This window comes from Aspergillus caelatus (genome assembly GCF_009193585.1).
Source record: "Aspergillus caelatus strain CBS 763.97 unplaced genomic scaffold BDV27scaffold_11, whole genome shotgun sequence".
NCBI lineage: Eukaryota > Fungi > Ascomycota > Eurotiomycetes > Eurotiales > Aspergillaceae > Aspergillus > Aspergillus caelatus.
In genome coordinates, this window is record NW_022475274.1 from 71,208 (window position 1) to 96,303 (window position 25,096).

Consider the following 25,096-nt stretch of genomic DNA (forward strand, 5'->3'; position numbering starts at 1 on the left):
CCTCCTTCGTGTACGTGACCGAGTGCATATGACAAAGGTATGAGCTTCCTGTATGATTCCCCCATGACTCATCAAGGGAGAAGAGCTCGTTTCACTTGGTCTTCCGAACAAGATATTCAGGACGCGAAACTTGCATTAAGCCTTAGATAGTGCATTCCAGCCCTGCAGACTCAACCACTGATCTTCGCGTCTCGAGTTATTGCACGTCGTATTCTCTCAGAACAGTTTCATTTGCAATATACCGTGGAATGCATTAGTTTCTTTGATGATTAACATTTTAATCATTGCTTATTAGCTAGCTTTCTGGCCAAACCTCATGATACGGTTAAGCCTTGGACACCAGCATCTCGTGAAGGGCATATGGCCTTTTCTTTTCTTTTTTCCTTCCTACATATTTCTACCCCTCATTAACTTTATTTTGGGGCATCTCCTTCAAAAAGCAGACATAGCAATGTTTCTGCTCTTCCCTTTTAACCATTTGTCGGTTTCCCAGGACGAGAACGTTGCTTAGAAGGCTGGTATTCTAATATCTTACTTCTGAAGACTTACTGCACTTTCTTTGTTTGGCTTATCTAGCTTCGATTTATGAGTAATACAGAGCGTATCAGAGTTACTTGAGTCTCTGCGCTTCATCTATCTCTCCAATCATTCCTAGGTATGCCGTTAAAGCAATTTCCTGTATATCCGTGTTAACTATTTGCAGACCGACCTCCGTCACAACGTATATTGAGAATATTTTGCCGTACATAGTATATGAACTTTCGTCTCGAACGATACTTTGTCATTTGATCCATATACAAGCAAGAATTTGGGGAATGTATGAGCCCCATAATCGAGATTTTGTCACCCGTATAGATTGGGACGACACAGTGAGCTGTCCTATGGTCGACCGCACAATATCCTTATAGTTACAATGTCGAAGTCGCCAGGAGAACCACACAAGCCAAATTCCGAGAAGGATATACATCAACCCTCTGGTCAAGAGAGTCCAGAAGTTGAACATGTTGAAATGGCCTCTGGCCCTGGGACCGGTTCGCGTTTTTACCCGAACACGCCAGTTGATATGAACGATGAACGCCAGCTCCATTCAAGGACACCTCTTCCTTCGCGTACTTTGGCTAACGCACGAGCTGCATTGCAACAGCTAGTTTTAAGATCTAGATATGAATCTTCATACATGCCACTAGAAGAATATGGCTCTCAGGGCTCAATTAATCTTCCAACTCAGCCGCCCCCTGCTAGAATCATCGACCAGTCTGGTGTCTCAAATCCCAGAAAGTCTTCTAGCCATAGCGCGGGTTTTGATGTAAGATGTTCTCAAGAAAATGGGCTGCCAGCGATGTCATTCGGGGTCAATGCACCCATGCCACGTTGGCGAATCGAGCATATTCATCCAATGCTTGTACGAGGAAGTCAAGCGCTGCGATGGGTGTTCGATGCTGGCACAGACTTTGCCCGGTTTGGATGGTCAGATGATATGGTTTACGAATACGCTTACAGGTGGCTTGAGGAAGCTCTTAGCGATTCGTCATTCAGACGATACGCGAGGTCCAACATTCTAGGCGGACATGGCAAAGATCCGCTACCAACCCTCCCACCAGCACCAAGTACTTGCTATTTTCGATCATGGTCTCAATTATCGGGGACAAATGATAGCTGGTATACGCATCCGGACTATGAGCGTTCACATAAGGCATGGCCTATAGGTACGCAATAACCATTCCATTCTTTTTTTTTCAACTTTACACATCAACTCTTCAGCGAGGACAATGCTAACGCCTCAGAAGCTTCTACACAGTCGACTCAGACTGACCAGCAGCATTCGGGGAATCATAGGACCCACCACAGTCATATGTTTGACTTTGAACCTTCTGGAGGCTGCAATGAGACAGACCTCGAGCTTGGTCGATATAAGCCGACTCGTACGTTGAGGAAAGCAAGTACGGACGAAGGCCGACCAATGCAATTCAAAGTATATAGGTGGGTCTGGTTCAGCGTCGCCTTTTTGGTATTGAGCATGTTTCTGTGTCTTTTCTTGTACGTTTTTAGGATTATCAAATGATATAGCGATCAGGTAGTGCTAAGGCGGACGATCATTCTTCGCGAGTTATCTTGCAATACTATTCTGTAATTAACTAGTACCAGGGCCTCAGGTTCCTCGTAGAACGGGGTTTCATTGGCCCACAACTCCAAGCGATTCTCTGGGGTAATGTAAACTCCAATTATATTAGTCCTTCAGACTGGCATTCGTGGACAATGTTTTTCTTCTCCATCATAAAAGAAACGATATAGTAGGTGCAGCAAGTGCATAAACCAGCTGGATAGTGTGGCCAACACCATGTTTATGAAAAGAGTATACTGTCGAATACTCTTGCTCTCTTGTTATACCTTTCGAGGAATCAAGGAACTGTGTTCGCTAGGTATTTGGGATTCTATTTCTCAACGAAAATTTACAGATAGATTCACCTCAAGGATGATTGCTAACTCCTGACATAACAAACAAGCCCACAGCGCCACCAGCTTCAACGTTCGTCACAAAACCGTCTCTCTGCAAAAACCAAGAAGCCTTAATGAGGTAGATGCCAAAAGCTATTGTGCATGAGAATCGCATACTCGCCAGAACCCTTCACATTGAGCTCTCCGGATTCGTTCGTGCGAAGCCAATCGCCTCCACTCTTGAATCGGGCCCAGTAGGTTTGTCGACTGATCCTCGACCACTGGAGCATGGCATCATCGGGATTCTCCGCGTGCTTGAGGATCACCCAGTCCCCTGATCGGCTCACCGTCATGCCTGAATCAATATCACGGAGGATGAAGCCATCTTGGTGGATCTCGACATCAAGCTTGAGAGCGACATTCTTATCGGGCTTTGCGTAGACCCAAGGAGTGGGGTCGCTTCCTTGGGGCTCGACAGTGAGGGTGCCAATGCCTTCGTCCCCGGCGGTCCAGTAGAAGTCTGATCCGACTTGGGTGGTTGTTCGGTGCCATTCCACCTTTTGCGCGCGGATGTAGCAGGGATCGCCTCGCATGATAGCCTGGTGCTGTTAACCTGACCTGATCTTATTCTTATTCAACGGTCACTAAGGGGGTGAGCCATACAATCTAGAAAGCCCTATGATTGAGGTTGCTTGATATGGTGTTTATCTTGCAAAATAAAGCGAGGTTGGCGGGGATCCAGTTGCTCAGGTTGGGATATATTGTTGCTACATCTTAGACAGACAGCGAGACAGTGCATATTTATCTTGCTGGGTGGAGACTTTTGTGACATCATGGCCGGCTTCTGAGGTTGGAGAATCAGCATGATAGATCATGATCATCCCTCCTGTACCCAGATTATACGAAGCTGAGAATCAGCATTCAACAGCTACACGTATTGGGTCACGAAAGTTTGGGTTCGTCCGAGCGGATCGGCACAGGCAGTGGGCCCAGCTTAACCGTGGATCTTGCTGGAGACAGTTAAAGATCGGCACGCAGACAGGACGCATACCATCATAGATGCCCCGCAAGACTTATAGACGGCTGACGGATGGAGATGCGACTCCGATTGAGGGCTTGGTCACTCGACATTGGCGAAGGTAGATTTGTTTTCTCAACCAATAAGCTATAGCAAAGGTGATGCTCGGACACTGATCTCCATAACGTAGGTAGAGGATAGACTTGAATTTGGCCACTAAAACCCGCTTTGCCATGGCGAGAAACTGTGGCGCTAAGCTTCCCCCAGTTTGCGCAGTCATATCAGGAGCCCAATAGTTTCCCGACATGCATAAGGTGCTAGGGTGTTCTGTATTTCGCTATCATTGAGTGATAACCTGCCAAAGCACAAATAATACCCGTAAGAAGTCACTGAAATCCTTCCGAGTCAGAATAGAACCTACCAGAGTCTAGACCCTGGAGGAAAAGTTCTTAGTAGGTTGACCCTGGTGGAGAATCTGGGGCGGTGGTGATACCGTCTGTCGATGAACCGAGCAATTTGTACATGAAACCCTATAAGCCTAGAAAGTAGTGTATTGCTTCTACTGGCATCAAACATAATGGCGCATAGTTGAGGAACCTACCCAGAGACTTGTTAAATAAGCCACAACCCATCTTGTACAGTAGATATTAAATACATATAGTGAAATTATACAGAGCTTTCCTGGCTCCTAAAAAATGGCAGGCAATTATCTTGAAGATGATAGACCATCTGTTCTTTCGCAAGGATCTACCATCGACTCGGATACCGAGCCATCTGATACCCACTCTACTATGGAAGTCACTGGCTCCTCGCTCAGAGAATCGCGCTGATCTATTATAACAGACATTCGGTCGGGTCCAAAGGGGTGACTACTTCTCTTCTTCTGGGACGAGCGAATAATAGTGGGCAGAGTATCTGAGGCTGACTCTTCTCTGTATCTTAAAAATGACAAAAGGATTTTACCATAACCGTCGGCAGCCGCCCCAACTAACTAGCTAAGCATGTCGGGTAAGAATATTGTTCGAAAAGAATTGCGATAGAAGGGAGATCTCATCAATAATTAAAACGAATCATGGGAATAGTGGCAAACCTATGGAAGTCATTGTAGGTCATCTTGCCCAGAAAGAAGATGCTCGCTGATAAAATACACGCATGAGCTTGATATCTCCAGATTCGCGTCCATGTCCTATCCGGTAAATCTCTCCATATATTGAGGGTACCAGATGGGAGATTCGGTTTCATTCTCGGATCGAGTGGTACAATCGGCTCGTCATCATCCGGCAGCGTAGAGGCCGCAATCCGGAGGCAAACTGTTCGTATTGGAAGTGTAGTCATACACGTTATAAAACACGGGACCAGGCCTATAGCGCCAAGCCTATAGCCTCGACGTGATACCTGGATACCTTCTAGGTCAAGATCTTCGACATCGATGAAGCCTGTCAGATTGTACAGAGATGTCGCGAGTTCTAGAGTGTACATTTCTACCAGCCAATGAATAATAGCTTCTAAGACGATGACGGGTACAATATGTATCCAGCATTTGAGTCCAGGGAGTCTTTGATAGAGATATTTTGCGGATGGCTTGGTGATAATAATATGGACCCAGGGAACCTGAATATTGGCAAGGAGAGCTATATAAAGAATCGCGCGTAGATTTTCCTTCCATAGAGAACCATCACTGATTGGAAGGAGCGCGCTCTATGTGAAATCGTATATAATAAACAATATGAATCCATTTACCCAGAAGAATGGACCGGCGTGGACACGTAGATGGGGGATAGTAGTACGTAAAGAGTCAGTGATACTAGACTGGGGGCTTTCAACTGTGACAATGGTTTGTATGACCATCGCGTAAGAGTATTGAACCTGTGGGTTTATATAAGTGAGCATGCGCTACATAGCTTTTGTGGAAGGGGACCCCTTGGTGTCGTGAACGGTTTACTCACTAGCCTAGCTAGAGAAAACTAATCTAATAGCGGCTCCGCTGTGAATAGATGAAGCCTTGGAAGCTGGCCACGGAAGGCTAAGGAACAGAAATTTGGGCCTGGGTGGATAGATTTACAACAGGAATATGGAAGGAGGCTTGTTGCATGAGTACTCCTTATATTATACGGTAGATTCCTTCATACCAAGGACGGTCTGATCAAACGAATACCCAAGTAAAAGCCAGGCACGATAGGAGAAAACTATATAATATCAAGAATAGTATATCTCCGACAGACCTGGGTGGGTACTTTCAAATGGAAAGTCTTTGTAAGTGAAGACGGATAGTTATTTGAGACGAATATTACGAATCTGTATACAGTATAGTACAACATTGTTTTGGAACAAATTGTTCCATATTTCTGCTGTCTGGCCAGGTTGGATCATCTGTAGTGCGACAGAGTGCATCCCCTATGCAGATGATTTCCTATGGAAACTTGTGCAAAAGTGTCTCCAGATGGGAGGGTACTGGAAACAAGCTGCGGAGCTCTTCGTGAAAACGGCAGAAGAAATCACGGCTTAGCTTTGGCGCGAAGTGGCCTGATAATGCGGAGAACATCAGTCGGGAATAATTAAAAGGAATATACAGACCCTCGTAGATGTTGGGTTTTTGTCCACAGTACTGCGTCCTGGCTCGAATAATAGATATGAGGGCTCAGCCGCCAAGGCATTATATACTTCTACCGATTTCAAGCATTGTTCTAGTTACTTATAGACTGTCCCTCCTTCATTTCTTATGGATGTCCGTGTACTATATCGTGTTCCTGAGCCTGGTGTTGTAGTAATGTGTGAACTAGTAAGCCTGTGGATAGCAGTCAGGTAGCAGAAAGGTGATGAGCAATCGTGAGAGTCTCAAGGGACTGTAGGAAAGTATATAGTGGAGACTTGTATGGAGTATACGATCTTTACATTGATTGAATACACCAGGTCATGTGAATATAAAAGTTGCAAACAAGACAAACACCGGATCCGCAATGCTTCATCGGAACTCACGTCAATAACACGATTCCTCCATAATGCCTTGAGTTTTAATCCATTTCTAAGGGAGGAGAGACATGATGTTATAATTGAAGTCTAATAGCCTTGACAGTTCTTGTATTTGGATTGATGCCTCGATTGGAAGCGCTGCACTGCTAAGTGTCCGAGACAAATCCAACTCCGTCGCCAACTTTCGAGGCTGGCCGATGAGCGACGCCAAAAACTGCAAAGATGTTTACGTTCACACCTTTGCTTGGCGCACAGTCGTCCTCCTCGGCGGCTTCTCAGTCAATCTTAGAGCTGGATGGTGGAATTAAGATCCTTGTGGACGTCGGCTGGGACGATACCTTTGATCCTCTGGATTTGCAGGAACTAGAAAAGTAAGCTCCTTTATATGATGACAAGACAGCTAGCTAGCTTGTCTTCTTTCTCAATAATCCTTAGTCTGATTGATTTGTGCTAGACATGTTCCTACCCTTTCATTAATCCTTCTGACCCACGCTACACCTGCGCATATTGGTGCCTTCGCCCATTGCTGCAAGACCTTCCCTCTATTTACTCAGATTCCCGTCTACGCCACGAGCCCCGTTATTGCGCTTGGTCGCACACTGCTGCAGGACCTGTACGCCTCCTCACCACTAGCTGCAACCTTCCTACCCAAAGCCTCGATCTCGGAGCCGGGCGCATCTACTGCTGCAGCATCTGCCGCAGCATCCGCGCCAGAAGGTGAAGGAGGCGCTGATGCTACTCATTCCGGAAGAATCCTCCTTCAACCTCCAACCGCAGAGGAAATTGCGAGATACTTCTCCCTGATCCATCCCTTAAAGTACTCGCAACCACACCAACCACTTCCTTCCCCTTTTTCTCCTCCACTGAACGGCCTTACGCTCACGGCTTACAATGCTGGACACACGGTGGGAGGAACAATATGGCATATACAGCATGGCATGGAATCTATCGTTTACGCTGTCGACTGGAACCAAGCACGAGAGAGTGTAATGGCAGGTGCTGCATGGTTCGGCGGGTCAGGCGCCAGTGGAACGGAGGTCATAGAGCAATTGCGCAAACCCACCGCGTTGGTTTGCAGTACAAGAGGAGGTGACAAGTTTGCCCTTCCAGGAGGACGAAAAAAGCGGGATGACTTGCTATTGGATATGATTCGGAGTACACTGGCCAAAGGAGGCACTGTTCTGATTCCCACTGATACTAGTGCTCGAGTTTTGGAACTGGCATATGCACTGGAGCATGCGTGGCGCGACGCTGCTGGAACGGGACAAGAGGATAGTGTGCTAAAGGAGGCTGGATTATACCTCGCAGGTAGGAAGGCTAACACGACGATGAGGTTAGCCCGGAGTATGCTAGAATGGATGGACGAGAATATTGTGCGAGAGTTCGAGGCTGCGGAAGGTGTAGATGCGGCTACGGGCCAATCTCGAACTAATCCTGGTGGTCAACGTTCTGGCCAAAACCAAGGCAAAGAAGAGAAGGGCACTGGTCCTTTTACTTTCAAACACCTGAAAATTGTTGAGAGGAAAAAGAAGTTGGAGAAGATCTTGAATGACCAGACGCCCAAAGTCATTTTGGCTTCCGACACGTCACTGGATTGGGGTTTTGCAAAGGAATCTCTCCGTCTGGTAGCGGGGGGCCCGAACAATCTTCTCTTACTCACGGAGTCTTTTCATAAGGAGAGGCTTGCTGACAACCAGGAAGATCCTTATCGGAAGACTCTGGGTAATATGATCTGGGAATGGTATGAAGAAAGGAAAGATGGTGTCGCACTGGAAAAGTCCTCCGATGGCGAGATGATTGAACAGGTTCATAGCGGTGGTCGAGAGCTCTCCTGGTCAGACGTGCACCGTGCACCTCTAGACCCTGGCGAACAACTACTCTATCAACAGTATCTCGCCACAAAGAGACAATTACAAGATACCTCCCAAGCAAGGGGGCAGGAAAACTTAGATAATGCAGCGGATGCGCTTGATGATCGATCTAGTTCCACATCCGAAGACTCCGAGACAGAACAGCAGGGGCGAGTCCTGAACTTCTCAACTTCATTAGCTCACTCCAATCGCAACAAGCTCGGTCTCAGCGATGAAGACCTTGGTGTCAATATCCTTTTACGGCGGAAGAACGTGTTTGACTGGGATGTCCGGGGCAAGAAGGGCCGCGAACGAATGTTCCCATATGTAGCACCAAGAAAAAAGGGAGACGAGTATGGAGAATTTATCCGACCAGAGGAATACTTACGAGCAGAAGAGCGTGAAGAGATCGACATGCAACAGCGCAGATCTGACTCTCAAACCAAGCTTGGTCAGAAACGACGATGGGATGAAACAGGACCGGGGGGTCGTCGGCTGTCTAGCAGCGGGGCCAAACGCCAGCAACTTCCTGGAAAGAAGGACGCCAGCACAGCGGACGATATGAGTATGACAGAGGATGGAGAAGGTGCTGATGCTGCCCTGGAGTCAGAAGAAGAAGCGGTTAGTCAGACGTTCGAGGGGCCCGCAAAAGCGGTCTATCAGAAGGCTAGTCTCACTATCAATGCTCGCATCGCTTTCGTGGACTTTACGGGATTACACGATAAGCGAAGCCTGGAGATGCTGATTCCGCTTATTCAGCCACGCAAACTGATTCTAGTGGGCGGGATGAAGGAAGAGACTACAGCGCTCGCAACAGAGTGCAAGAAGCTCCTCGCGGCCAAGGCTGGAGTTGATGTCTCCGCTGCAGACTCTGCTGTAATTTACACCCCGGCTATTGGGGAAGTTATTGATGCTAGCGTTGATACGAACGCCTGGATGGTCAAGTTGAGCAACAGTCTCGTCCGGCGCCTGAAATGGCAGCATGTCCGTAGTCTCGGTGTGGTGACATTGACTGCACAATTGAGGGGTCCTGAATTGAACACGCCAGAAGACGCAGCGGACTCCCCAAGTAAAAAGCAAAAATTATTGCAGGAAGAGGCCAGCTCACAAGCTACGGCACCTACCGTCGACAGCACGAAACCCACCGCAGACAAGTCTGATGTCTATCCAGTGCTTGATATACTTCCTGCCAATATGGCAGCAGGAACGAGATCTATGACTCGCCCTCTCCACGTGGGTGATCTGCGACTGGCGGATCTCCGCAAGATCATGCAGGGAGCCGGCCACACAGCTGAGTTCCGTGGTGAAGGAACGCTTCTCATTGACCGGATGGTCGCCGTCCGTAAATCAGGTACAGGGAAGATTGAGATTGAAGCTACGGCTCAATCAGCTGCTGCTGTAGGACGTGGGGCGGGGAGCTTCCTTGACGTGAAGAGGAAGATTTACGAGGGACTTGCTGTTGTTGCGGGTAATTAACTGTAAACTAAACATTATACCTATACCTATAACAATTTGAGGCAGTTGGAGACCCCGAAAATGGACATTGTTCCGCCATAGCAAATATAGAGAATCAAAACCCAATCCCACCGCCAAATGAAATGCGAATATAACCTTTTGTAAACCTGTCTAATTACTGAAGGGACGTAGAATAAGCAACATCGACCGCCCCATAGCCACTACCCAAATCCTCAGTAGATACCTCCTGAATGTGATCGTCCGTTCGAGGCCCCGTATATATCCTAACCAAAGGCACATATGTCAGCCTCCTATCCCAATTCATGACCAAGTGCGAAAGAAAAGAAATTTTCACTTACCCCCGTGCAGCAACCCACCACCATACCAAAGCAAAAGCGGCAATGAATGCACCAACACATATACCGTAATTCCTAGTAACCAGGTCAATCAACACCCATATAATGACTCATGTATTGTTCCCAAGCGCAACACCGGCACCAGACACAAAGAAGATGCAACTTACATGTTAGCAACTGTGATAGGCACACGAGGCGGGAAAAATAACACCGCACTGATAAACAGCACCCAGATCACAGACACCCAGTTGATATATGGGCCCCATTTTCCCAAAGTGAAGGGCCCCTCGATGAACTTGACTCTGTTCCTATAGATCCTGTGCGCTAAGATCACGGATATGTAGGATATATCGAGTGCCGGAGCAGTGATGCTGAAGATTGCGGTGGCGGTCTCGGTCGAGCCGATGGCAATGCAGTTTAGGCAGATGCTGAAGAAGACGACGAACCACACGGCGTTGACCGGCGTGTGGGTGTATTTATTTACTTTGGAGAGGGTTCTGGATGTTCATGTATTAGGAGCCTCATTTTCCGCCACCCAGCATTTTTTTTTAAGAGGATACGTACGAGGAAAATGGGAGAGCTTCGTCACGGGCGAAGGCATAAGCCATTCTTGTGTCTGCTAACATGGCTGAACAGCCGGTGAAAAACTGGACTAGGATTGCGAAACCCCACATTATTGTTCCTCCTCTTTTCCCTCCTGCATTGAGGAATATCTGGGCTGCGGGAAGCCCAGTTGGGCTGTTGAGGATGCCTTCGAAGTCACTCAGACAGAAGCACATTGAAACGGTGAGAATCCAGCCTAATGCCCCGGAGACGAGGACCGCAGTTTGAATGGCTATAGGTCCCAGCGTGGCGGCGTCATGGGTCTCTTCCGACATGCTTGTTCTTGGTCAGTGCTTGATTTTTTCATTCTTAGAGAAACCAGCTTAGAAACGCACTGGGTAGTTCCGTCGTAGTCTGTCATTGTCCATGCCACAGAGATGAATCCGAGCAGGAAGGAAAATAATTTCGAGCCCCATCCTGAGCCGTCGGTGAAGTGGGTGAAGACCCAGCTAGCTGGTTGCTTGTCGGGAGTGTAGGCGAGGAGCACAATACAGATGATAATTGTTGCAGAAACTGTAATTGTCAGAGCCAATCTGAAAACTATGCTGGGCGTCGTGCATACTGTTGATGGGAGCAAACCAATATACTATCCGATGCAAGGTCTTGGTTGTTAAAGAGCATATGGCCCCCAATATACACAAGAGAAGTATGGATAAGAGAACCGTTTCCAATGCAGTCCTGTGCGCAAGTTAGCTCGAGGCAAGGAGCAGGGGAGACCAGAGCATACGGTGAATATGAGTATCTTCCATCAACCAGCTCCGAATTCATGCTAACACAGGCAAGTAGCATCTGACTGACTGTGTAGACAACACTGGACACACCAGCAGTTTGGCCGAGAAGGTTGCACCAGCCCTGTACCCAAGAAAAGATAGGCACTTGTTCTTCGGGGACAACGTGCTTAGTGACAAAGTACATTCCACCGGCTGTGGGATACGCAGAAACCAACTCTGCCACCGAACTGCCGATACACATCGCCATACATGAACCAAAGAACCAACACCATACAGCTGTAGCTGGGCCACCCGCAGCCAGTGGAGAACCAAAGGTCGCGGGGACTGAGCCTAGGATACCTAGAATGGAGATGGCGTAAGAGACTGTGGACCATTTGGAAAATTCTCGACGCAATTCCTAGGGGACTAGCGATTAGGTCTCCTACTAGATAATGTCTCGGTTAGAAGCGTACCTGTTTATAGCCAATCCGAGCTAGAAGACGCTCATCGTCGTCGCGAATGCTCGCCATTGTACGAGGCACTGACAAAAGATATAGTGCGTATGTTCTATTGTTTCTTTTTCAAATTGATACTGACAAAATAGCGTAGTAAGAATAATGACGGGAATATATCATGTATTGCTGAGAGTTAACAGCACTTTAAGGTTAGGTTTAATACAACGGGTGTCAATGGACGAAGACGTGATTGCATTGCAGCTGTGTCACAGGTACTAGGAAGAGACGGTGAGAAAAGCCCCGCCGATCTAAAACAGTGCCGACATAGCCTGATATACAACGGCAAGCACACAAAGAATTGCTGCAGGTCACAAGTAGCACAGTCCAGAATAACTATGTCTACTAGAGAGACAAATACACCGGGGCTAGGGAGATGATTTCTTCTACTTATATTGGAAGAAATTAAGAGCATGATGAGGCCAGGGGCTTATCGTGGCATTGTACAATATTGATAAGCCCAGCAAGGGAGACAGACCGTTCTGGATCACTACCCTCGGAGATTAAATTGAACGAATCAATCCAAAATATCCATTGAATTCATCTTTTCATATCTAGACTCCCCAATCTTCTATTCTTTTGGGTTGCGATTAGATTGATTAGGGTGTAGCATGCCCCGTGCCAGTTTCGGAACAACATATGTCCGTCGGCTTCAGATTAGGTGGTCAGTTGCTTGATTGGGTTAACGGATTTGTTTGGATATACTCCGTACTTGTCGCCCTTTTCGCCGAAGCTCCTTTCAGTGATGGTCCGGTGCTAATCGGCGTGGGCTGCGAAAGACCTACCTTCCTCCATCCTTCCTTTCTTGAATCTATTCACAAAATAATGAAGCACTATGGCAGACCAATCAATGTATAACACGCTCGGTCAGGGAACCGCTCCCGCTGAAGACCCCTCGAATCCGAATCGAATGGCTCACCAAGTTCCTCCACAATCACAACCTGCTGCCGGGTTTCCCCCCGGTCCTTACCCTCCCCAGCCTGGGGCTTACTACGGGAACCCTCCTCCCAATCAGTATGGGGCACCTGCTGCAGCACCACCATCACAGCAGCTGCAATCTCCACCTCCGCGGGGCCTGGCACCTAGTCCTCAACTCGCCTACGGTACCGAGACACAGACACATATGGGAGCACCCGCGGACCCAATGGCAGGATTGGCTTCACAGATGAGTGGCTTGGGAATAATGGGAGATGGCGGTGCCCGTCCAGGGAAGAAGAAGCACCGACATGCGCACCATGACATTGGGGGAGCTAGTGCCTCTGCGCCTATGCAATCTGCCGGAATGCCGCAGGCAGGCATGCAGCCTTCATCTCAGTTCCTGAATACTGGGTTGAACCAGGCACCCCGTCCGATCTCACCCGCCGCTGGTGTTCCGCCAGCGGGGATTGTCCCTCAGCCAGGTGTTCCAGCCACAGGCGCTGGTTCAGTCCCTACCCAGGGCAAGATTGATCCGGAGCAGATTCCAAGCATCCCCCGGTCTCGCGATATACCGGCACAGTATTACTTCAGCCATGTCTATCCGACGATGGAACGGCACCTGCCCCCTCCTGCAGCGGTCCCCTTCGTGGCCCACGATCAAGGAAACTCATCCCCTAAACATGCCCGCCTGACATTGAACAACATTCCCACCACCTCCGACTTTCTCTCTTCCACCGCTCTGCCCCTAGGAATGGTTCTACAACCACTGGCTCGCCTCGACCCCGGCGAGCCGGAGGTCCCAGTGCTCGATTTTGGCGAAATGGGTCCTCCGCGATGCCGGAGGTGCAGGGCGTACATCAATCCCTTTATGACGTTCAAGTCCGGAGGAAACAAGTTTGTCTGTAACATGTGCACCTTTCCCAATGATGTAGCACCAGAATACTTTGCTCCTCTGGATATGTCCGGGTCGCGTGTCGACCGTCTGCAACGCCCGGAATTGATGGTGGGCACAGTTGAGTTCATGGTCCCGAAGGAGTACTGGAACAAGGAGCCTGTTGGTCTTCAGCGGCTTTTCTTGATTGACGTCAGTCAAGAATCGGTAAACAGGGGTTTTCTGAAGGGGGTGTGCAAAGGAATTACAGAAGCTTTATACGGCACGCCTGATGCTTCCGAAGAGGATACAGCAGCGCGACGAGTGCCTGAGGGCTCGAAGATTGGTATTGTCACCTACGATAGAGAAGTGCACTTTTACAATCTCAGCGTGAGTCCTCATGTGCCTGAAGTCCCCGCGATGATACTTACAATGCCTAGGCACAGCTTGATCAGGCACAGATGATGGTAATGACGGATTTGGAGGAGCCGTTCGTTCCTTTGAGCGAGGGGTTGTTCGTAGATCCCTACGAATCAAAGTACGCAAACAATCCTTGTACGGTTCGATGAATACATATCTAACATCTATCCATAGGGATATCATTACTTCTCTGCTACGTCAAATCCCGAAGATGTTCTCACACATGAAGAAACCCGAGCCAGCTCTACTCCCAGCTCTCAATGCGGCGATGTCTGCTCTGCAAGCTACCGGTGGAAAGATTTTCGCGTCTATATGCAGCTTACCCACTTGGGGCCCCGGCGCGTTGCATATGAGGGACGACCCTAAAGTGCATGGCACGGATGCGGAACGGAAATTATTCACCACAGACAACCAGGCATGGAGAACAACCGCTGGAAAGATGGCCGAACACGGCATCGGCGTTGACATGTTCGTGGCGGCACCTGGCGGGACGTATATTGATGTGGCTACGATAGGTAGGTCTTCTGCAATTTTTATTGCCGCTGAATCTATGGATGTTAATGCTTTCTAGGCCATGTCGCCGAAGTATCGGGCGGGGAGACATTCTTCTACCCCAACTTCCACGCCCCACGAGACATACTGAAGCTTTCGCAAGAGTTCGCACATGCAGTTACTCGCGAGACAGGCTATCAGGCAATGATGAAGGTCCGTTGTTCCAACGGTCTCCAGGTATCGGCATATCATGGCAACTTTATACAACATGCGCTCGGGGCCGATCTGGAAATAGGGTCCATCGACGCCGACAAAGCGATTGGTGTCATCTTCAGCTATGATGGCAAGCTTGATCCTAAGTTGGATGCACATTTCCAAGCCGCCTTGCTGTATACTACGGCCGAAGGGCAGCGACGGGTGCGCTGTATCAACGTGGTGGCAGCAGTCAATGAAGGGGGCTTGGAAACGATGAAATTCGTAGATCAGGATGCTGTTGTGAGCATTATGGCTAAAGAGGGTAAGCTAACGACCTAGCGGTGTTATTCGAAGCAGACGTGCTGACACTATTAACCACAGCGGCTGCCAAAACCGTGGACAAATCGCTCAAGGACATTCGGGCCAGCATTACAGAGAAGACCGTGGACATCTTCAGCGGCTATCGCAAGGTCTTCTCTGGGTCACACCCACCCGGACAACTTGTACTCCCGGAGAATCTCAAGGAATTTTCCATGTATATGCTGGGCTTGGTCAAATCACGGGCATTCAAGGGTAGGAACGGTTACATCCGAATTACACATGAAAGTGGCTAACCTGAATACACAGGCGGCCAAGAAGCATCGGACCGACGTATTCACGACATGCGGATGCTACGCTCGATTGGGGCCACAGAACTCTCCCTATACCTGTATCCCCGGATCATTCCGATCCACAACATGCAACCCGAAGATGGCTTCCCCAATGAGCAAGGGCAACTGCAGGTCCCACCGTCCCTTCGAGCCAGCTTCTCGAAGATTGAGGATGGTGGGGCATACCTCGTCGACAATGGCCAGATCTGTCTGTTGTGGCTCCATTCTCGGGTATCACCCAACCTGCTGGAGGATCTCTTTGGTCCTGGGCAGTCGTCACTTCAGGAACTCAACCCCCAGACATCGTCGCTCCCTGTGTTGGAGACCCATTTGAATGCACAGGTGCGCAATCTACTGCAGTACTTCTCGACTATCCGAGGGTCCAAGTCAGTTGCAATCCAGTTGGCTCGACAAGGGCTGGATGGGGCAGAGTATGAGTTCGCACGGTTACTGGTGGAGGACCGCAACAATGAAGCGCAGAGTTACGTGGATTGGCTGGTACACATCCATCGGCAAATCAACTTGGAGCTAGCGGGTCATCGCAAGCGCGAGGATACGTCTGCCGAGGGGTCATTGACCAGTCTCGCCGGTCTCCGCGCTCCATACTGGTGATCATATTAGACTACCCCAAATTTCATTGTTCCGTTGATATTTTTTTTTACTCTGTATTTTGGTCGCTTTCGAGTGAGAGTTATGCGCTAGTATACCACAGAAGTTGATGTTCCCTGGTCCGTATTTCTTGGAGCGAGATTTAATTTTAAAGGCGTTGTTTTCAGCACGAGGACAGCAAAAAAAAGAGCGCTGTAGCGAGGGCCCAAAGTTAACGCAGTGGACCACCGACAAGAAATCCCTACAAAAGTCTAGAACGCCGAACCGAACTCCCCAAGAATAATAGACTACACACTAGTCGAGCGACGATGAGCCCATAATGAGATCGTCGCGGAAACTTCGGGGACTAAAGTGGGTGAGAAAGGCAAGTCAGGCGCTTGGCAATGAGTGGATCGTGGTCTGTGTGTTAAGGCGTGGCAGCAATTCGGAACAAAGTGACAAAGAATGACGATAAAAAAAAAAGAAGAAGAAAATACACATATTCTCGAGTACCCATGACTTGTTATCCTTGGAAAGCTCGTCGTCTTTTCCCTTTCAGCCAAAACCTCCGTCCTCGCCAAGGGTGCTACTAGAGCCATGAAAATTTGCACATGGCGACGTCTCTCCCGAGAACCGGACCACAGGACAGAGAGAGATCGAACCCCCAATTAACCCCTCGTTTTCTCTCCACGCAAGACCAATAATAGGTAAGGCGAACCATGGGAATCAGCTTAGAAATGTAAAGAATTCTCAATGGAGAGTTCATTGCTCATTAAGGCAGCCTTCTCGAAAGACTGAAAAGCCACGGTCTTCTGTTCGGAAGGGCTCCGTGGTTGACATCCTTTATTTGCCTTCGTCGGAACCAGGGTTAGGGCTGGCCGAGCGTATTGCCACTTCCTCTGCTTGATCAGTTGATGGTATTCCCACAGAATACTTCTTAGAAATCTTTATTTCCACGCATACTTTTGTTCAGCCACGACCTAGGGTTTCTCGATGGGGAAAAGAAGTGGGTGGATCAACAAGGATCGAATGGGACGCGCTGATTTCATCTGGATCCTGCTCAAGTCTGGATCCCGAAGAGTGGAAACGGAAGCGTGGAAGGGGAATTGGAGCTGATGGCAAGTGCACCCATTGTGGTTCTCCGCTACAGACTGTATGCAAGTAATCGTTGTCAACCGCAGTGTCGAACCCCTCGTAGAAAGTAAATCGGGTATGAATCTCGACGGTGTGAGCTGTCGGATCGACAAAATCTAATCTCGTTTTCAAATCGACGAGTAAAGCGTGTGGGACAGGACCTGTCAGCGCGACAGCTATTGCAGCAAGCCCGCGGCGGTGGACGAGTCACAACCGAGTGCCCAAAGGGACGGTACTATATCCCGTTGTACAATGCCGGAGTATCAGTTCATTTTCCACTAAGTTCCCTCCACGTTTGGTCCCAGTAAAGTTCAGTAACCCCCGTGGCGTCGAACTCAAACCATGTATTCAATGTCAGGTACAACCTTTTTGAACGTCATGTCAGCGAACCAGAGTTAGTCCCCTGAATGGACCCATTCTACAGTCTTGTTTGGGTACTTCTGTGGGTCTTTTTTTTTTTCTGTCTCTAGAGTTTTCTTCTCGTTCCAGACTTTACCGGTCTGTCAGGTACCGACAGTTGGAGATCATTGCCGCCATGATGCCTGCTCAAAAAGTTATATAAACCCTGAGGATGTCCATCCTAAATCGACTTTTCTTCTTCTTCAACCATCGACATTCTCTTATACATTCTCTAGACAAGCTCTGTCTGTCCTTCCTTTCGAGATTTAATCTCGTCCTTCTTTTACCAACTACTTCAAAAAAAGTTCCATCCTTGCGTCTGTAGAACAGGCCCAGTCAATCTCTTGACTTCATTGACTTTACAAAAACTCAAAAATCTTTCACAATCAACACAATCTCATCAACAGTCTTTTTTTTTTCCTTCCTTTTCAAAAAGACCCCCACATTCAAAATGATGTTCACCAAGACTATCACTTTGGCCGCTCTTGCCAGCCTCACCGCTGCTCTCCCCACTGCCAACCCTGTCAAGCGCAGCGGCGGTGTCAACATCGTCAACAACCTGGGTGAAACCGTTTACGCGTGGTCTGTTTCTGATAGAGTCAGTAACATGCATACCCTTTCTGCGAACGGTGGAAACTACCAGGAATCCTGGCAAACCAACGACAACGGTGGTGGCATCTCCATCAAGCTGTCCAACACTCAGGAGCAGACCAACGTGCTCCAGTTCGAGTACACCCAGTCCGGCGACACCATCTACTGGGATATGAGCTGCATCGACCTCAGCGGGGAGAACGTCTTCACCAAGTACGGTTTCTCCGTCACCCCGTCCAGCACTAGCGACAACTGTCCCTCTGTCAACTGTGCTGCCGGCGACACTGCCTGCGCCGAGGCTTACCTCAAGCCCAACGATGACCATGCTACTCACGGCTGCCCCATCGACACCTCCTTCAGTGTCAGCATTGGCAACTAAGCATCTTTTTTATTCTCTTCTCTTCTCTGCCCAAGAGAATATAAGATGACTTGACTACGCTCTTTTTTTTTTTTCTTTCGCTACATTGCTATTGCTGTTTGTCTTTGCCAAGAGTGAATTCTCTTTACGGTAAATATGATTCCCACGATGAATATGGGCAACGGAGTTCGGTACGGTTACGGGGAAATTGGGAAAGGAAAAAAACCAGAAATGGACTTGCTTGATGCAAGATTGTGATACCACCATGACAGAGCTGACTCCTGGATGAGTGTTCACTCTCTTTTGGCTTGCTTTTGCTTTTTTTTTTTTTCTCTCTCTCTCTCTTTATTCATGACTTCATGTATCTAAGATACAGGAGTGATTAGATATCACGATCACGAATTTCACGTGGATGTCAGAATTACGTTGCTATAGAATAGACTTTTCTAGATTATAAAAAAAATTTTGCTTATATTTCTGGTTTTTTTCAAGTAAAGTTCCTTGTAGTCTTTTATTTTATTCTTTTTTTAATAAAGGTGATGATTAATTGATGCGTCTGAATAAGTAAGAATGATAATCAATTGATGATTAATAGATACAAATAATCGATCAATGACCCTTCGATTCCAAACCAACAGAAAAATCAAAGCACGCCACGTAAGTTCCTTGCTAACTAACTAGTAAAAAGCAGCAGCCCAACAATCCATGACTCACAGACTCAATCATCAACACGCAGGATTTTTCCTCCCGCCGGGAAATCTCGGCCACCGGACACGACTCCCTCAATTACTCGTTCAATTTCTCATTGTCTACCCAAGATGCAGAAACAACACAACAACTAACTTACTGTGTTTCGAATCACATGGGGGAAGCCGTTGCCAATCCTACGGAGTACTGAACTCGTGTACCGGGGAACCGGGAAGTTAGATCCATTGTAATGGACTAGGGGTCCTTTTTTTTTTTTTTTTTTTTTTTTCGCCTTACGTCGTTCTCAACACAATCTCTCTTTCTCAGCCAGCAAGGCGAGGATCCAATCACATTCCTTGGAAATCCAAGGAAATCCCAGGAAAACTTAAGACTAAGACATTGAATGTGAGGGAATTTTACTGTACGGAGTACAAGAAAGAAAACAGCCACAGTGGATCGAGGATCCACTGGACCCTTAGGTAGACAAGAAAAACTGTTGAACTGAATCTCAGATTCAAGGCGGTTGAATGTCGGCCAATTAGCATTTTAGGAATCTGGTGTCGATTCAAATCCGCAGAGCTTATGTAAGGTACCACTTTTTTAAGTATGATTTAATTGGTTAAACGAGTGGAGCAGAAGTACAACTGGATGTGAAAGCAGTTGGCATGGTTTGATTGGACGATTGGAAATGGGGGCTTAGGGGAATTGTTCTGTGATTGGTGTTCGTTTCGTTCATTGGGTTTTGGGGCTTTTTTCTCCCGCTGCTTTTTCAAGATTTGTGGTGAGGTTTCCAATGGAAAACGTCGGATGTGTGTTTCAGGTGTTGTTTGAGGAGGAGGGGTTCAGGAACTCTTTTTCTCTTTTTGACCGTGGGATTGAACATAATCTTTATTTTCTTTGATCGTGAGTTTTGTAATTTTGTTGCTTTTACTTGATGATGTTGTTGCTTTGTTCTTGTGCTGCCTTGTGGCCTCGCACAGACACGGCAGAGTCTAGACCGTCGTCCATGACGAAGAAAATGGCTCGGTGGCAAGAAGAGGCAGTGTTCTCTCTCTCTTTTTTACTTCTCCCTCGACAGACAGAAGTCCGAGCAAATGCCGTATCTCATTGTCTTCTCATTCGCCCCTACACATACTGAGATCCATCGCTCGGATGTCGACCGACTACTTCCGCGGATTCATTTTTATTGGACGGATGATATCATATCTACTAAGTACCTATGTTGCTATTATTTCCTTTCCCACCGCATCACCTTCACCAGCCCGTAAGCAACCACCCGATAAATTATCGTGCAAACACCCAAGGCCATCACATTAATCGCCCCGTTCTTGTCGAGGTTGTAGAGTTGGAGCACCTGCTGTCCGTTCTGGATGGGGCAGCTTCCATCCGCTAATCGCTGGGCCGCCGTACACACAAACTCCTGGTCCCGCATAGCATAGGGTGCCAGGTTGGCGACGGCATATTTGACGGGCGAGAGGTGGTTAAGCGCCTGGAGAACCTTGTTGACGTTCAAGCTCATAACACCGCCTAAGATGTTCGCGATGGAGAGCAAGATTGACGTCACATTGACGGCGAACCCAACGTGCGAGAAGAGCGTGCAGAACATGATGCCCAGCGACTCACCGCAGCTGACGATGCAGAAACAGTTGTACGCACTAATAAGGAACATCGTGGCACTGCGCCCGAGGTTATCCGCGTATGCCGACAGGACGCCGAAGATGAGGGACGACACCACCTCGAAGGGCACCTCCAGCGTGGTGTACTGCAGGATAAATGTCTCAGCCGAGTAACAATGGTCGGCCTCCTCGCGGTAGAACACATCGCGTTCGTTGGGGTAGATGGCGATGTTTTGAAGCATTCCTGCCCGGTTTTTTGTTAGTCTATACATGCAAGTTTAACTAAAGGAGTAGGTAAGGGGGTCCCAACGCACCCACAAAATACAAGGCGCCAAACTCCTGGATGAAGCCCATCCGTGATTGCACCGCGGCGTAATCGTTCTTTAAGGGCGCAAAGAACAGGGCCATGATAATTCCAATCCCCACTACCTGCATTGACCGTGCCATGACGAGCGGTGGCTGTCGCCAGAAATTGATCGCTGACCGGTGCAGCACCAAGGGGTACGTGATCCGAAATGGGAGCATCTGTCGCTTCAGGCTGCCCAGTTCGGCGGGTGTAGCGATATGAGATGTTCGCCGTCCAAGATCGAAAGTCTTGTGATCCCAGCTGAGAATGAGCTTCTGGACCCTTTCGCGGGTCACCGCTTCTCGGTCTACTTGTTGTAGGTCCACCGTAATCAGGTCTAGCACGAAGTCGGCTGGGTTAGTTGTCTGCGGACAGTGGTATCCCAGTGCCCCAAAGTGCGACAGCATCGTTGAGCCGTCGCCCGCATACACCGGATAACCCCCTCGCGCAAGAAGCAGGACACTGGAGAAATGTTGGAACAAATCCGACCGGGCCTGGTGGATAGTCATGACCAGAGTGCGCCCCTCTTCGGCGAGTCCTTTGAGAACCTCAATGATGGACATGGCCGTAAAAGCATCCAGGCCTGAAGTGGGCTCGTCGAGCAGTAACACTTTCGGATCGGTCAGGATCTGAATGGCGATCGTGACGCGCCTTTTCTCTCCGCCGCTGATTCCTTTGATGAGTTCGCTCCCAATCAGATTGTCGGCACACTCTTTCAACCCCATCTTGAGCAGAACCTCTTCTGCCCGGCGGTTCTTCTCCTCTCGTGACATCCAGAGGGGCAATCGTAGTCCCGCCGCGAAGCGAAGACTCTCGCGCACTGTTAGTGACGGCATCAATGCGTCGTCATCTTGGGTCACGAACGACGTGACAGACCGGATGACGCTTTCGGAGGGAACAGCCCCATTGTATAGCATATTGCCATGGACCCGGTACTGTGTGCTCAAGGAACCATGTAGTCGTCGCGCAACAGAATTGAGGAGCGACGTCTTCCCGCTGCCCGAGGGGCCCATAATCACATTCAGATTACCTGGCCGGAACTCTGCGGTGATGGGCTTGAGGATGGGCAATGTTCGAGATCCTCGCCCGAAAAGGCCCCGTTTTCGTATGTCAAGAGCATATTTGTCTAGTGAGATGACTACTTTGCGCGCTTCCTCCGCTGGTCGGACGGCCATTTTCTCCGCCCCAGTACTCACATCTTTATCGGTCTTCCGTGCTTGTGCTATATCCATTGCAAAGTGGTTGTACTGTAGAAGAATCCCAGCCAGGAGGTAGTGGCCAACAACAAACGCCACTAATACTACAATCGGCCGCCATATCCAATTAGGAGGGAATCCCAGGCTCTCCATGATATACCGGCCCGTGTATTGCGTGCACGCAGGGTCATTGGGATCGTCGGAGTAGGGACAATCGTAGAACTGGCCTTCGGGCGGCCCGTTAGGGCCAATAAACTCATTGGCACATAGCGCGCCAAAGATATAGAAGGTATACGCCGCCCACTTTATCCAACGCACATAGACCGGAATCTGATTCGACTGCACGAAGTAGCCGCACGCGAACGATTGCACTGTAAACGAGAGGTTTCCTACAAGACTAGCCCCGGGGAAGCTCCTGGCGATGCCGATGGAGACAGCTGCAAAAGTTATGGCAATGTAATGAGTGAGGATCGTGACGGCCAGAAAAATAAAGAACTGGCCCACACTCAGGCGGTACCCCACCATGAAATAGAAAATGATAGCGAAGATAATCGGAACAGGTAGATCTTCCAAAGGTAGTCTCGCTGCTCGTCTACTCAATAAGAAAGCCGGAACCCCCACGACGCCTTCCGTTCTCTCCCTGTCGAACTGCCGTATGTCGATTGTTAGTCGGTATGTCTCATAAAGGAGAATGAGATATCCATTCAGACTGCTTGAGGTATAAAGGCTTCCTTGTCGGGAGCGAATCCCTGCCTGGCTCTCATCCAACTGCAAGAAGATCCAACCGCTAATGACACCCATGCCGACAGCCTCAAGGAGACTACCCGCGAGACCCATGGGATCACGAATTGTTGTCTTAAATGTACGGGAGGTGAGGACACGGAACTGCCGATTGAATGATACAGCTCTCGCTATCGGTATGTCTTGTGCCTGCGTAGTTGACCCCTTATACTTCTCATCATCGTTCCGGGGTTTCAACACTTCTTTGTCGGTCTTCATTTCAGTTTTCCAGGAGGATTTGAGAGATTCAACTCTCGCGAGGGACGTTGCTTCCAATTCCTCTGTGCGGTTGTCAATAGCTGCAAGGTCGATGAGAAACTCCGCTGGATTGACGAAAGGGGGAAGCACGTGGCCATGACTTTCGAAGTAGGTCAAAGACCTGCTTGACGGTCCACTATAGAGGACCGACCCCCGCGCTAGGAGAACGACATTATCAAACAGACTCCAAATCTCCGAGCGGGGGGCGTGGATTGAAACGATGACTGTTCTCCCTTTTTGGGCGAGCCGTTTCAACGTCCGGACAATCTGAAAGGCACTTGTCGCGTCAAGGCCAGTAGTCGGTTCATCGCAGAAGAGTACCGATGGGTTTGCCAACATCTGTACCCCAATGCTCGTGCGTCTCTTCTCACCCCCACTGCAGCCCTTGTGGATATTAGTGCCAATCCGCGTATCGGCGCATTCTTTCAAGCCTAACTCCATAATAACCTGTTCCACAATTTGATGGCGCTCCTCCTGCGTAGTGGGCGGCGGAAGCCTTAGGTCGGCCGAGTACCGCAGCGTCTCTCGGACCGTCAGTGTAGGAATAAGAACATCTTCCTGCATAACGTAGGCACTGCGAACGCTCTCAATGTTGGCCTCGCCATTGAAGGTCGTGGTCCCTGCGACTGTGGCCTTGCTCATGCCCATCCTGCCTGCCATAAGATTGAGTAGTGATGTCTTTCCAGATCCGCTACTACCAATAATCGCCGTCAAACTGCCACTCGGCATGTAAGCATCAATCCCATCCAGAACCGTTTTACGCGCATCGGTCGTCGTCTTTCCACGTAGACGGCGCCATACCTGAGACGGGGCAGTTTCCCATATCGGCGGGGAGGTATCAACTTCCAGAGAAAGATCCTTCACGTGTATGTCAACGGGCTGGACTTCGCGAAAGGATAAGTTGAAAGTGGCCGATAGGTCTTGTAAACTTTCAACATTGATGCCATGTTTTGGGTCATCCAGGGGGCAAATGTCGTCGGCAGTCATAATAACAATTCGTCCATACACATCAGACCAACCCCACCGTTGTCAGGTATACAAACCCTTTGGGTGTCCAACAAAAAATAAAAATAGGAAGATAAAAGGGAAAAGGGGGCCAGGCCCTTAGAGAATTATAAGAGGTAATCAAGCTAGAAGTCCTACTGTAACCGGGCGGGCGGGGCCAAGACCAACGGTCTGGGGAGCTGGCCATCGTCGTTGGTTAATCGTATCAGCGCTAAAGGAGCATAAACCCCAAAGAGACTAGTTGGAAGTATTACCTAGGATGATGTTCAGCCCTGGTTCACTTCGGTATTGATAGGACTTGTTTGCTATAAGGCCGGTGGAGAACCTTTCAAGGTTCTTTCTTTTCCGATAAGCCAGCTGTGCGGGGTAATATGTGTGTATAGGTATGGAGGTAGAAGCTATTGATGCATCCTTAACTTTTGTATGAACAGAAGAATCATATGGAATTTACCTAGTGTTTTTACAGAGGCATCATCCTAATCATGTGCCCTCTGGTGTAATGGCATAAAGGGACACGAACTATACCATGATGTGACCATCAATTCTTTGGGCTAGTGTAATGTCACAACATCTGGGATGAGTACATCCTAAGTCCATTCAAGTATCATTGGCATAGTTTGTGTGGCAGTCACGGCACCTTCCTACATTATTTGTATAGTTTGACATCTTTCTAGTATAATGT

General features: G+C 48.7%; 9 protein-coding genes across 9 annotated transcripts; 5 read left to right on the forward strand and 4 right to left on the reverse strand.

The window, feature by feature from the left end:
• Positions 1-101: 101 nt before the first annotated feature.
• On the forward strand, positions 102-570 carry BDV27DRAFT_120707 (uncharacterized protein). Its single transcript, XM_032065181.1, has one exon. The coding sequence runs from the start codon at positions 317-319 to the stop codon at positions 509-511; it is 195 nt and encodes a 64-aa protein (XP_031932563.1). The 5' UTR covers positions 102-316; the 3' UTR covers positions 512-570.
• A 131-nt stretch (positions 571-701) lies between these two features.
• BDV27DRAFT_165345 (uncharacterized protein) lies at positions 702-2,292 on the forward strand (the record flags this gene model as incomplete). The annotated part of the gene is made up of 3 exons (XM_032073901.1): positions 702-1,659; positions 1,849-2,037; positions 2,154-2,292. Exons 1-3 carry the CDS (start codon positions 914-916, stop codon positions 2,290-2,292), a joined length of 1,074 nt encoding a protein of 357 aa, XP_031932564.1. The 5' UTR covers positions 702-913.
• A 275-nt stretch (positions 2,293-2,567) lies between these two features.
• Positions 2,568-3,029, reverse strand: BDV27DRAFT_152980 (uncharacterized protein; the record flags this gene model as incomplete). Its single annotated transcript, XM_032071687.1, has 1 exon — positions 2,568-3,029. One exon carries the CDS (start codon positions 3,027-3,029, stop codon positions 2,568-2,570), a length of 462 nt encoding a protein of 153 aa, XP_031932565.1.
• A 979-nt stretch (positions 3,030-4,008) lies between these two features.
• Positions 4,009-5,772, reverse strand: BDV27DRAFT_165347 (uncharacterized protein; the record flags this gene model as incomplete). The annotated part of the gene is made up of 3 exons (XM_032073902.1): positions 4,009-5,152; positions 5,195-5,320; positions 5,677-5,772. 3 exons carry the CDS (start codon positions 5,770-5,772, stop codon positions 4,508-4,510), a joined length of 867 nt encoding a protein of 288 aa, XP_031932566.1. The 3' UTR covers positions 4,009-4,507.
• An 874-nt stretch (positions 5,773-6,646) lies between these two features.
• Positions 6,647-9,750, forward strand: BDV27DRAFT_152981 (cleavage polyadenylation factor subunit CFT2; the record flags this gene model as incomplete). The annotated part of the gene is made up of 2 exons (XM_032071688.1): positions 6,647-6,795; positions 6,879-9,750. 2 exons carry the CDS (start codon positions 6,647-6,649, stop codon positions 9,748-9,750), a joined length of 3,021 nt encoding a protein of 1,006 aa, XP_031932567.1.
• A 77-nt stretch (positions 9,751-9,827) lies between these two features.
• On the reverse strand, positions 9,828-12,112 carry BDV27DRAFT_5696 (amino acid permease). Its single transcript, XM_032076968.1, has 8 exons — positions 11,872-12,112; positions 11,416-11,816; positions 11,251-11,366; positions 11,024-11,201; positions 10,650-10,964; positions 10,253-10,582; positions 10,089-10,160; positions 9,828-10,013 (listed from the first exon to the last, which is right to left on the reverse strand). Exons 1-8 carry the CDS (start codon positions 11,926-11,928, stop codon positions 9,905-9,907), a joined length of 1,578 nt encoding a protein of 525 aa, XP_031932568.1. The 5' UTR covers positions 11,929-12,112; the 3' UTR covers positions 9,828-9,904.
• Positions 12,113-12,496: 384 nt separating this feature from the next.
• On the forward strand, positions 12,497-16,200 carry BDV27DRAFT_5699 (Sec23/Sec24 family protein). The gene is made up of 6 exons (XM_032076969.1): positions 12,497-14,089; positions 14,140-14,237; positions 14,294-14,634; positions 14,691-15,128; positions 15,188-15,379; positions 15,434-16,200. Exons 1-6 carry the CDS (start codon positions 12,746-12,748, stop codon positions 16,066-16,068), a joined length of 3,048 nt encoding a protein of 1,015 aa, XP_031932569.1. The 5' UTR covers positions 12,497-12,745; the 3' UTR covers positions 16,069-16,200.
• A 1,136-nt stretch (positions 16,201-17,336) lies between these two features.
• On the forward strand, positions 17,337-18,574 carry BDV27DRAFT_5710 (putative extracellular thaumatin domain protein). The gene has a single exon (XM_032076974.1). The coding sequence runs from the start codon at positions 18,029-18,031 to the stop codon at positions 18,545-18,547; it is 519 nt and encodes a 172-aa protein (XP_031932570.1). The 5' UTR covers positions 17,337-18,028; the 3' UTR covers positions 18,548-18,574.
• A 1,762-nt stretch (positions 18,575-20,336) lies between these two features.
• BDV27DRAFT_120718 (putative ABC efflux transporter) lies at positions 20,337-24,465 on the reverse strand. Its single transcript, XM_032065182.1, has 2 exons — positions 21,144-24,465; positions 20,337-21,073 (listed from the first exon to the last, which is right to left on the reverse strand). The coding sequence occupies exons 1-2, from the start codon at positions 24,394-24,396 to the stop codon at positions 20,442-20,444; spliced, it is 3,885 nt and encodes a 1,294-aa protein (XP_031932571.1). The 5' UTR covers positions 24,397-24,465; the 3' UTR covers positions 20,337-20,441.
• Between the last annotated feature and the right edge of the window lie 631 nt (positions 24,466-25,096).